This window comes from Leuciscus leuciscus (assembly GCF_965113295.1).
Source record: "Leuciscus leuciscus genome assembly, chromosome: 9".
Classification (NCBI taxonomy): Eukaryota; Metazoa; Chordata; class Actinopteri; order Cypriniformes; family Leuciscidae; genus Leuciscus; species Leuciscus leuciscus.
In genome coordinates this window covers 37875921-37889535 of record NC_138733.1, presented here as the reverse complement: position 1 = coordinate 37889535, position 13615 = coordinate 37875921, and the positions used below count along the sequence as shown (strand labels likewise).

General features: G+C 38.9%; 1 protein-coding gene across 1 annotated transcript in view; it reads left to right on the top strand.

The window, feature by feature from the left end:
• Window positions 1–4777, top strand: part of LOC309506770 (piggyBac transposable element-derived protein 4-like) — a 255356-nt gene extending 250579 nt beyond the window's left edge. Inside the window, exons 2-3 of the mRNA XM_082180734.1 lie at window positions 3064–3750; window positions 3880–4777. Of these exons, the coding sequence (XP_082036860.1) occupies window positions 3565–3750; window positions 3880–4428 (735 nt within the window). The 5' untranslated portion in view covers window positions 3064–3564 and the 3' untranslated portion in view covers window positions 4429–4777. The remainder of the gene's footprint in view (window positions 1–3063; window positions 3751–3879) is intronic.
• Window positions 4778–13615: the final 8838 nt, after the last annotated feature.

Here is a 13615-nt window from a genome sequence, read left to right as displayed (position 1 = left end):
AAACATGTACATACATGTTGCTCACATATTATGGTAGCCCTGTTTGTGCTAAATAGAGTGTAATTATACCTTTGCCATTAATATGTTTATAAGCAACTGAAAAAAAGCACAAATGTAAGGGCATGTCAGAACATCTCAAGGACCCCAAAAACACCTTAGACCCCAGAGGGTTAATATGGTAACAATTCAAGAATGCGTACACACTTATTTAAAAAGTATCAGGTTGACAAGTTAGAATCGGAATCCAAGGCGTAGTCAATCAGGCAATAGTCAGATATAGGAGAAAACCAGAAGTAGGATTACATTCAACAAACACTCACAGTTTCACTAAACACTAATAATCTCTCTGGCACGACACTCTTACTCAATTGAATAATGGCGAAACGAACAAAGCTGAAGAGAAGCACAATCAAATGGTACGAACGCGAAGCACAAAGTCAACGAGGCTCAAAGGCAACCATTGTGTGTCAGGGGCGGTCCTTATATCCAGGTCAGGTGTATAGGAGGTCCAATCACAGTCTTCCACAAGTTAACAGGTAACGGCCATCTGAAACACAAACTTGTCTACACACAGAGAGAGAGCGAGACACACCCACACACAAGGACAATTGATACAAACATCTCAGGGTCCTAACACCCCCACCCATAAAATAAAACAATGTTTTACTGGTTGGCATGGGACAGTGAGTCAGCAATAACATTTTCGATACCTTTTTTATGACAGATTTTCATATTGTAGCTTTGACAAATCAGAGACCATCGCATTAACCGATGATTGCTATTAGACATTTGTTGGACAAACGTAAGAGGAATATGATCAGTGAAAATGGTAACAGGTTGTACACTCGAACCAATATACACTTCAAAGTGTTGCAAGGCGAGGATTAATGCAAGTGCCTCTTTCTCTATAGTACTGTAGTTCATTTGATGTTTGAGAAACTTTTTCGAAAAGAAACTGATCGGATGATTCAAATCATCTTCACCGGTCTGCAATAAAACCGCACCGACACCAGTACCACTAGCATCAACTTCTATCAGGAACGGTTTTTCAAAATGGGGGGCAACAAGTACAGGAGCACTACAGAGCAGAGTTTTCAGCGCTTCAAAAGCGGATTGACACTCAGAAGTCCACTTGAAAGAGACTGCTTTACGCAGTAATTCCGTAAGAGGACTGGCTACAGATGAGAAGTTCTTACAAAAACAGCGATAATAACCCTTCATTCCGAGAAATCGACAGAGATCTCTTCTATTATTAGGGATCGGAAAATCAAGGACAGCTTGAATCTTTGAATTCAAAATGTTTGAGTTCACCCAAATATGTGACTGTAGCACAACCGAATTCGCATTTTGCTAGATTCAAGGTAAGATTAGCATCCCTAAGACGTTTGAAGACTTCCTCAAAAATTTTAAGATGTTCTTCCAAAGTGCTAGCATAACACACAACATCATCTAAATAAACTTCACAATTAGATATGTTGGATAACACAATAGACATTAACCGCTGAAAGGTGGCTCCAGCATTTCGAAGGCCAAAAGGCATGATTGTAGGAATACTTCAGGGGTGGCGAAGGCAGAAATTTCAGACGCTCGCTCTGTGAGCGGCACCTGCCAATAACCTTTTAGCAGGTCGAGTTTAGTCACAAATTTGGCATTACCCACATGATCTACACAATCTTCCATTCGCGGAAGTGGAAAGGTGTCAGCCTTAGCATTAACTTTCCTGTAATCTGTACAGAACCTTGAAGTACCATCCGGCTTGGGGACGAGAAGACATGGTGAACATCATGGACTAGAACTAGGGGCTGCCAAGTTGTGTTTAAGTAAATACTGAGTTTCTTGCTTCATCAGTTCTTTCTTAAGGGGATTTACTCGATAAGCACTTTGTTTAACGGGTGCATGTGAACCAACATCAATGTCGTGTTTTAGCACGTGTGTAGTTGTGGGCGAGTCACTGAACAAAGTCAGATACCTCTTTACCAAATTTAGGATGTCAGCCTGGGCAGATATGGACAAGTGCGACAATTTTGTTGCAAAGTTTAACAGAGTTTCTGAATTGGGCAACCGAGCGGTTGAGAACGCGGCACTGTTCATCTTCAAACCATCAGTTTCTGGTGAATATTCTGAGGGTGATACATTTACTGGAGCAACAGTCCCAGATAGCAACATTGTTTCGGCCCAGATCCGGCCCACATCTGGCACTTGTGGAATGCGGATCTGGCCCACATGCAGCGTGGAATGATGGCACTTGGGCGGACCGCTCCTGTTTGCCAGATCTGGGCCGCAAGCAGGCCATAGCAATGCCACATGTCAGCCAAGAGCAAATCAATAAACCAGAACTGGACCTTATCTGAGCCACAAAGTCTGTGTGTATTAAATATTTTAGTCTTAATTAGCCTGTTAACAAGCAGAATCACTGAAGGAAAGAAGAGAACAGAAAAATAAATGAGCAGAAACACAAGAACTACAACTGACTTCAGACACAGTCTGAGATGAAATCAACTGAGGAGAAAAGAAGACATTAAATCTGTGAAGATCTCAGCAGAGGAGGATTAAACAACTCCACAAACAGCATTACCAGCTTCACTTATTACTAACCAGACTGATTTTATTTCTGTCAGACTTCTACAGAAGTTTTTATTGAGGATTAACAGAGGTTTAACTCTAATGTGTTTCATTTGAAGTCACCATAACAGTGATTAGTGTTTCCATTAGTTGGGCTATTAACTCTTGTTATATCTTTTGTCTTTTTTTTGGCTGCTGTGGCAGTGTGTTTGTCAAACACATTTGCTGCTGCAAAAAAAGCTAAAGTGAAACGAGATCAGGTGATGATGGTTATCTGTTGATGGTTTTATAATCATCATGAAATAACCTGTTTCACTGATGTCTTTGGAATCTAACAATTGTGTTGATCCATTAATATTTTCACATCACAAACCCTGTGTTACTGCAGCATGAGATCCAGGAATATTATAACAGTCAGTTTAAATAGTTTAACAAACATGAGATCAAAAGATAAGCTTATGCTGACACACACAGATATCAACAATCAGCGTTTAACACTAGAAGTCCCAGAGTTTTTTAACCCTCCTTTAGCCAAGTGGATGCTAACTGGCCAGTCTTTTGGCTATCATTAGCATCAATTCATGTGTAAATGTGGTCAAATGTGGAGCAATCTGCAGGGGGGTTGGGGGTGTGTGTGTGAATGGTTGCTGGTGGCTTGTTTGTATGTGTGGGGGAGGGAGGGCTGCTAAAAGCAGAGAACTTGATTGACCATGTCTCACATTGGCTGATAAGTTTGCTGCAATTTCCAGTGTGTGGGGATCATTTGTCACCAATTACATCACGTCCTACAACCCTGGTCTACATATCACCGTTGATGAACAGCTTTTCCCGTCAAAGACTCGCTGCTGTTTCCTGCAGTATATTGCAACTAAACCTGACAAGTTTGGGATCAAGTTTTGGGTGGCTTGCGACCTAAAATCCAAGTACATTTGTAATGTCCTCCCATATCTTGGCAAGGACCCTAGTCGTCCCAGTGGAGAGAGACTGTCTGAAAATGTAGTGATGAGGCTGATGGAACCATTCCTAGACAAGGGCAGAAATGTTACCACGGACAATTTCTTCACATCGCTGTCACTTGCGCATAAACTTCTTAGCCGGAAAACCACCATCCTCGGCACAGTCAACAAGATTCGCCGGGAAATCCCTCAATCCGCTAGACACACAGATCGCAATGAATTCACCACTCAGGTATGTTGCAGGTCTTTTGTGGTTCTATGTTTATGTGTTTCTAATTTTTAGAATCAACACCGCCAAGTGTGTCATTGTGTCATTGTGTGTAAAAGTGCTATGAAAATAACAATTTATCTTATTTATTAGGTGTTTTCAACCACTGCTGCTACGCTGACGGCGTATGCGCCCAAACGGAAGAAGACCGTCTACATTCTTAGCAGCATGCACAGCGTGATTCAGACTGAAAATACCACCAAAAGGAAGCCAAACACTATCACCCTTTACAACACCACAAAGTGCGGCGTGGATGTGATGGACCAGATGGTGGGGGAGTACACTGTCCGCACAGGGACACGGCGCTGGCCAGTTGCCGTGTTCTATAACATGATTGACATGGCAGCACTGAATGCACATGTGCTGTATCAAGCATGCACCGGAAGGCAGGAAAGACGGGTGGACTTCCTGGTGGAGCTTGCAAGAGAGTTGGCTAACTCTCATATGTGTGCGAAGAAGGCAAGAAAAGAACAATTGCTTCGGACACAACCCTCCACACCTAGCCCTGGAAAAAGAGCCATGTGTCAGGTCAAACACCAATGCAAGAACAATCATGCAACTGTGCGATGTGTTCACTGCTACAGATACACATGTGGTAAATGCAGACGGGAGATACCATGGCAGTGCCAGGATTGTGAGTGATTGCTGGAATGTACTCACTCACTTTTTAATATTATTTGTAAATATCGGTACAAATGGTTGGTTTCTTTTTTATTTTATTTTGTACTGTTTTTATCAATAAATCTCAGCAACAAAGGAAAAAAAAAACATGTGTGTTGATTTCTCCCTAAGATGGCAAAGTGAAACACAAGTTTCCTTGAAGTGGCTCAGCATGGCCCCACATTGTTTGCATAACAAAAGCAACTGTTCACAGCTGATTAAGGATATTAGCCTAAAGCCTTCCAGCCCATCGGCTGTCCTGCGGGTTTTATAGGTAGAAAAGCCAAATGGTTGCTCTCTGGGACTTCTAGTGTTAAATCTCAACAATGGTGACAATCACAAATATTTAGATAAACAGATCAATTCAGAACATCACTGAAAAGCTACTAATTCACAACAAAAACAACAGCAAAAAATAAAAACAAATATTTAGAATTAAACAAAATAATAGGACAATTCAGCTGCATAATTTATTCATGTTGCAATGCATGCTGGGAGTTTTGTACTATGCTGGTACCCAGCATGCATTGCAGCAAGGTACTTTTGATTGTCACCATTGTTGAGATTCATACGCTGATTGTTGATTTGTGTCATATTAAACTGACTTTTTCGTGCTCATGTTTATTATAATATTGCTAGATCTCATGCTGCAGTAACTCAGGTTTTGTGATGTGAAAATATTAATGGAACAACACAATTGTTAGATTCCTAAGATATCAGCGCATCAGGTTATTTCATGATGATTATAAAACCATCAACAGGTAAACATCATCACCTGATCTCGTTTCACTTCAGCTTTCTTTGCTGCTGCAAATGTGTTTGACAAACACACTGTCACAGCGGCCAAAAAAAGACAAAAGATATAATAAGAGTTAAGAGCCCAACTAATGGAAACACTAATCACTGTTATGGTGATTTCAAATGACACACATTAAGTCAAGTCAAGTCAAGTTTATTTGTATAGCGCTTTTTACAATACAGATTGTATCAAAGCAGCTTCACAGTATTAAATTAAAATAATACAACAAAGTTTGTTTCAAGAGGAATTTATTGATTGATAAAATTAAATTAAATATCCCCAAAATATCCCCAACTGAGCAAGCCAAAGGCAACAGTGGCAAGGAACCGAAAAACTCCATCAAGTGACCTAATGGTGTCCTAAAACTCCATCAGGTGACCTAATGGAGAAAAAAAAACCTTGGGAGAACCCAGGCTCAGTCGAGGGCCAGTTCTCCTCTGGCATTTATGAGCTAGCGGCCGGATTGTAGTTTGAACTGTAGGATTATATGAATGCCTGGCTGAAGAGATGCGACTTTAATCTAGTTTTAAACTGGGAGAGCGAGTCTGAGCAACGAACAGTATCAGGAAGACTATTCCAGAGTTTTGGAGCCAAATGTGAAAATGCTCTCCCTCCTTTGGTGGTTCTGGATATCCTAGGTATGACCAAAAGCCTTGAATTTAGTGATCTTAAAGAGCGCGATGGATTATAGGGTGATAGAAGATCCGTTAAATAGACTGGAGCTAAGCCGTTTAGGGCTTTATAAGTCAGTAGCAATATCTTATAATTAATACGGAGCTTTCAATGCAGTGATGATAAAATCGGTGTTATATGATCATATTTTCTTGATCTCGTAAGAACTCTAGCGGCGGCATTTTGGACTAACTGTAGCTTGTTTATTGAGGATGCAGGACAACCAGCTAATAAAGCATTACAGTAATCCAGTCTCGAGGTCATGAATGCATGAACTAACTTTTCTGCATCAGAAACTGATAGCATATTACGTAGCTTAGCAATGTTTCTAAGGTGGAAAAAGGCTGTTTTTGTAACATATGAAATATGATTTTCAAAAGACAGGTTGCAATCGAGTATAACACCCAGGTCTTTTACTGTAGAGGATAAAGTAACAGGACATCCTATGATGTTAAAGTTGTATTGTGAGAGGTTTTGTGGGCGGTTTTTTGAACCGATAAGTATTACCTCTGTCTTGTCTGGATTTAATAAAAGAAAATTACGCGTCATCCAATCTTTTATATCTTTAACACACTCTGTCAATTTGGAAAATTTAGCGTTTTCATCCGGCCGTGATGAAATATATATTTGAGTGTCATCAGCATAACAATGGAAACTAATTCCATGTTTCCTTATAATATTTCCAAGTGGCATCATATATATGGAAAATAACAGAGGGCCTAATACAGATCCCTGCGGCACTCCATAGTTTACTGGAGTTATGATCGATTTTTCTCCATTTAAATAGACAAAATGGTAGCGGTCAGATAGGTATGATTTGAACCAGCTTAGTGCTTGTCCTTGAACACCAGTATAATTTTGTAGTCGATCTAAGAGTAATGTATGATCTATAGTATCGAACGCAGCACTAAGATCAAGTAAAACTAGTATTGAGATACAGCCTTGGTCAGAAGCTAAAAGTAAATCATTTGTGATTTTAACGAGCGCAGTTTCAGTGCTATGATGCGGTCTGAATCCAGACTGAAACTTTTCATAGATATCATTTTGTTGCAAGAAAGAGCCCAGTTGAGCGGACACCACTTTTTCTAATATTTTAGACATAAATGGAAGATTTGAAATGGGTCTATAATTTGCTAGATTATTATGATCTAATTGTGGTTTCTTAATGAGAGGTTTTATAACTGCCAGTTTAAATGTTCTTGGAACATGACCTAAAGATAAAGACGAGTTAATAATATTGAGGAGAGGCTCTTCTACTACAGGTAACACTTCTTTCAGTAGTTTAGTTGGTATAGGATCTAATAAACATGTTGTTGTTTTAGATGAAGTGATAAGTTTATTTAACTCTTTTTGTTCTATAGTTGTAAAGCACTGTAATTGTTCTTGCGGGGTGATAATTGAAGCTGAATTATAAGGCGCGATTGAAGATTGAACGTTTACAATTGTGGTTCTGATGCTTTCTATTTTCTCAGTGAAGAAGTTCATGAAATCATTACTACTGAACTGCAACGGGATATTTTGTTCGGGTGACGTCTGTTTATTTGTTAGTCTAGCCACGGTGTTAAATAAAAACCTTGGATTGTTTTGGTTGTTTTTGGTTGTTAGTTTGCGGAGGTGCTCAGCCCTGGCCGCTTTTAGGGCCTTTTTATAACGTGACATACTGTCTTTCCACGCGATTCTAAAGACCTCTAAATTAGTTTGTTTCCATTTACGCTCTAAAATACGGGTTTCTCTCTTTAAAACATGCGTAGTATTGTTATACCATGGTGCTTTATTTTTCTCTCTGACCTTTTTTAATTTAATAGGTGCAACCACATCCAATGTTCTAGAGAGAATGGTGCTCATAGTGCTAGTTAGTTCTTCTAGTTCATCTGTTTGTTTGGGTTCAGGCAGCAGCTGAGACAGATTAGATAAGCAATTTGAGAAATGATCTATGGTGGATGGGAGGATTGTTCTGCCTGGTTGATAACGCGACGCCGCATGACATATTACAGCAGTACGTAATATGCAAGTTACCATGTAGTGATCAGTGACTTCATCACTTTGTGGAATGATATCTATATCGGTTGGATCGGTTCCATGTGATATAATTAAATCGAGTGTATGATTAAGACGATGTGTCGGTCTGGTGACGTTTTGCTTGACCCCAAATGAATTTAATAAATCTGTAAACGCAGCTCCTAACGCATCATTTGGATTATCTACGTGTATGTTAAAATCTCCAACAATTAATGCTTTATCGACATTGACTAATAGGTCTGAGAGAAAATCTGCAAACTCTTTTAGGAAATCAGCGTAAGGCCCTGGCGGTCTATATACGGTAGCCAAGGCTAGAGATAATAGGGATGTTTTTTCTAACATCTAAGAGCGTAACATTTAGTACAAGTACTTCAAATGAAATAAACGTATAACCCGTTTTCTGAGTAACATTTAGAATATCTCTATAAATGGTTGCAACACCTCCGCCACGACCAATCAGACGGGGCTCATGCTTATAACAGTATCCAGGAGGAGTAGACTCATTAATACCGAAATAATCATTTGGTTTAAGCCAGGTTTCAGTAAGGCAAAGTACATCGAAGCTATTATCTGTGACTATTTCATTTACAATAACTGCCTTAGGTGTGAGTGATCTAATGTTTAGAAGACCTAGCTTTAGAAATAGTTTTTGTTTACTAATAGCAACATTTTCTGTTTTAATAACAATTAGATTTTTCCTAGATCCTGCAGTAGATTTATTATTTGATCTCACTAAACGAGGAATAGACACGGTTTCTATGCAATGTTCTACACTAGTATTTATATCAGTTAAATTGGTGCAGCAGAGACTATGATTTGGACTTTTGGTTACTAGTCAAAGGTAACATTAGAGTTAAAGGACAATTCTGGTGAAAAATGAACCTAGGGGTAATTAACACATGGTTACCGAGTAGATCGTTTTCTGGGATGCGTTTTCATGATAATCGAATGTAAAGCGTTTTATCTCTAAAAACAGATTAGCTTATAATGCTAGTATATGGGGCACAGAGTAAGTAAAAGTAAATCGCTAGTTAATACCACTAACAAGGCTCAAAATAACCTCACACTAACACGGTAGCATAATGAGGGTCCCTACATGCAAACCGAAGCATTGAGAACTTTGTAAGTGTACAAACAGTTTAATAAGAAGATACTTTATAAAGACAGTACATTACGCATACAGGCAGGAGCCATCTTTGAAAACAGTCTCGACAAGTCAAGCCACGAACGCCGTGCTAAGTGAGCTGGTCGATAGGAATTAAGTTTGTGAAATCTAATTACATGAAAATGCATGAATTATATCTGTTTATTAAAATATATGGTTGACTAACTACAAGGGAAGAAGGGGTCCCATACTTTCAATATTTTTAACAAAAACATAGCTCAAGCATTTTCACTCCGAGAGGTGAATCTCGCATGAAATGTTGTTGTCGGAAAAGGCGTTGTACACGTGAGATGTGAACGAATCAGAAGTTGTGAAAAGGTGAGCGAACAGTACGTGTACAAGAAAATGGTTCGTGTTTGTGCTTTTCCCGGCTGCGATACGAAAAATGAAACGCTACAATTCGGAAAGTTTTCACAGACTTCCTCTGCAGAATATTGACATGTTGAAGCAGTGGCTGGTCGTATTACATGTCGATGTCGAAACACCGGTAGAAACGCTTCGACAGATGGACTACCGCGTCTGCAGTAAACATTTCGATAAGGATGACTTCATCTTATCCAGAAGAGCCTCCAACACTCCCAGAAAAAATCACCTCAAGAAAAGTGCTGTCCCGAGAGCCGAAATACCTGTTGCAGATCATTTGGATGAGGTAATGTGCAAAAATTTAACATTATTTGCTTGCTGTTGCTAAATTCGAGCCTTTCTGCAGTAAAGCTGTAGGTATAACGTTACCTTCATTGAAACTGTACATTTATATTATTGCATTTACATTGCCTTTGTGTAAATAAACGGGGGACCGTGGACAGGGAGAAGTTGTCCATGTGAGCTAACCTGGCTGTGATCTTATATGACTGATTTTTATTTTTATGATCTCATAATAATACAATTAACATAATGTTTATAATTAAATAAAGACTATGATTTCAACGACCCTTGATGTGACCTTGGGTGTCATGAAAGGACCTTTTAAATAAAATGTATTATTATTTTATCTTGAAATAAGTTGTGTTGGTTTTCAACATCTGTAGTATCTTGTTATGTGTTGCGTACATTTGTTTAATTAACTTTATGCTTTATGTTGTGTAAGGCCCGCTATATTCGGCCCAATCTCCGGTTCGCCAATACACGGGGAAGGTTATCACATGTTCTGTCCTCACTCATGCAAAGTATTGGTTGGTTAAATTTGCAATACATTAATCATATGTATTTACTCGTTAATTCATCTGACTCCATAAATGAAAGGTTTTAATAATATCTGTGCCTCACTAAAAGTGAGCGAATGTTTGACTATTCCTTTTAACCATTAAATAAACAATGTCAAACCCAGTTGGAATAATCACATTGTAGCAATTTAATATTTCAGATATCAGAGATCAATTCCACAATCAATTCAAATATCTAGAACATGGTTATACATTGGTTACACCAAAGAATCTTACCCAGCTTGTACCTGAGATAGAGAGAGAGAAAGGGAAAGAAAGAGGGAGAGAGAGAGAGAGAGAGAGAGAGAGAGAGAGAGAGAGAGAGAGAGAGAGAGAGAGAGAGAGAGAGAGAGAGAGAGAGAGAAACCACCTATCCAATTCCACGTCCAGCCAAAAAGAAGAGACAGAGAGAGCCAGAACACCTTCCTTTATCCTCTGACCAGGTGAGAAGGGGGATGGGGTGAGACCACCCTCAAATGGCTTCTATCCCACAGAAGGGGGGTTGCCTTATCTGGCATTATCTCTAAACCAGTTTCCTGTGAACTTCTATAAACCTTATTTCCTTTTATTTTATCTATCTGGATATGAGATATCTGTACCACTCACTTTGAGACATTTCAAATGACACCAAAAGCATAACAGTCAATGATAAACATTCGCATTAAACCATGCTCTTGTGTGGGTTCTTTGTTGTTAGTTCATGTGCTTCTGTGAGTTCAAATGTTAATTAGCCAGCCGGGCCCTTTTGTCCCATAAATCAGGCCTCCACCAGTATTTTCAGTCTTACAGTTTCCCTCCTTGATCCCGTGGGTCACATTCCGATGAACACTTACGGGGTCACAGTTAGACGTTTGTTATAATCCTTGAAGATGTAGCACAAAAATTGTCTTTGCAATGTTGGCATCTGTAGAAGCTCAGTGGGCTGTGTTCACCTGCAGAACACCTGTTCTCACCAGGTGTATAGCTTGAGTCCAGCAGGTGGATGAATGCGTTCAGGTTCTCTTCCTGTAATCCTGTGACATGAGCAAAGTTCATAGAGTCAATCTGGACCTTTTGTGACTTGTTCAGTTGACGTGTCATTCCTTCATGGAGAAACTTCCGCTTCCCTGGCACCTTCTCCACGATGATGATCGGACCCTTCTTGACCAATCCTGTCACCTCCAGCGGTACGGTTGTCTGGGCAGACCTCAGTGGATGAAGGGCTTCTCCTTTGGTCCACACTGCTTTGTGTGCGACACCTGAAAAGCATCTTAAATGTCCGCTTCACGATTGAGCACATATGAACTTACAGTCGTAAGGAAATGCATAGGAACGCATAATGCAATAAGGAAAAATCATGTCTTGTTCAATGTAAAATACCATGTTCATGTCAGCAATTGTGAGTGGTACGTTTGGTCTCATTAATTACCTGATTTTTAATTACCACGTCAATAGTACTCCTATAGAGGGTCAAGGAAGGACAAAGGAAGATTTTACAAGCTCTTACCCTGTTTCTAGAAACATTTAAATAAATGGCATTCTAACAAAACAACCAGTGCTATTTTGGTGTAACCAAACATAGAGATTCAATTGAATTGATGTCCAAATACATTGTTGCAAGTAAAATGGACAATATACAAATATGCAGATAAGTTTCAGAAATGTTTTTCTGAATTACTCAAAGGAAATCAAAATAAGTTTCAGAAATTAAAATCAAAATAAGTTTCAGAAATGTTTTTTCTGAATTACTCAAAGGAAAAAATGCAGAAATCAAAATAAGTTTCAGAAAATTAAAATCAAAATAAGTTTCAGAAATGTTTTTCTGAATTACTCAAAGGAAAAAATGCAGAAATCAAAAATAGGTTTCAGAAATGCAGCAAGAGGTCGGTGTAAACCAATCAATGGTTTTGTGTGTTTGTGTGAGAATTTTTTAGAATGTGTGTGTGTGTGTGTGTGTGTGTGTGTGTGTGTGTGTGTGTGTGTGTGTGTGTGTGTGTGTGTGTGTGTGTGTGTGTGTGTGTGTGTGTGTGTGTGTGTGTGTGTGTGTGTGTCTGTGAGAGAGTGTGTTTGAGAGTGTGTGTATTGATCTGGCTAAGTCACAGTCGATGACAGAGTTGAATTGTAAATTTTTGTACTTGATTGAATTGGTCTCACTTCAGATTTATCCATTTTAATTATGTTTCTGTTATTAGTGGTAAGTTGAGAAATCAGGGGCCCTCTGATCTTCCAACTCCCACCAACAATCATAGAGTTTGAAATTTTTTTTTTTTTTTTTTTTTTTTTTTTTTTTTTGAACATTATGTTTATTGGGTTTTTCCAAGTTAAACACAAGTACAACAAAGTACAGGATAATCAAAACAAATCTTTCATCCCCGCACATACTGCCCTAAACATGCCCCAAACCTCAACCCATAGTGCCACAAATAAACCATGAATAAAATTAAACAAGAAAAATATAAAAAGTTAGGTTCTAAGCATTCTATCCTGTTATACCCAAGTAAGAAATGAAGCTACCCCAGTATTTGACAAACAAATCTTGACGCTTTTTCAAACGAAATGCAATTTTTTCCAAAGGCATGTAAGATGACACTTCTTTAATCCACATGGAAGTAGAAGGTGGATTAGAATCCTTCCATCTCAAAGTTATACATTTTATGGCTGCTAGTAGAGCTAGTCTGACAAATCTCATATTAATTCTTTGTTGATCAAGTAGTGTAGTATCCCCTAAGAGGGTAAGTCTAGGCTCTCTAGGCACATTAGTACCTACAACTATAGCAATAATCTCTAAGACCCCTTTCCAATATTCTTCCAAGTCAGGGCAAGACCACAGCATATGTAGAAGAGTCCCTCTATCTGCTTTACATCTAGGACAGATCTCTGAGTAGGAGCTTTTAAAAGAGTGCAATCTAACTGGGGTATAGTAAACTCTATGTATCACATTAAATTGGATGAGTTTATGACGACTATTGATAGAAAAAGTCTGAGCTTTCTCACATATTGCTTTCCATTCGTCATCTGTGAATGAGCACTCCAAGTCTTTTTCCCACTTAGATTTTACGTCACGAATGTTACCAGCCATCAGTTGTAACAACTTGGTATAGATAAAAGAGATGAGACCCTTAGGACCTTTTTTCTCTGCCAAAATAGCCTCAAGAGGTGAAAGAGGAAGCTTAGATAAACGACCACCTTGTTGGGTCTGAATGTAGTGTCTAATTTGCAGGTATTTAAAGAAAAATTTAGAGGGAAGGGTAAATTTCTGTTGTAATTGCTCAAACGACATGAGTGTATCCTCCTCATAAAATTTGTCAAAGGTTTGAATGCCCTGATCATACC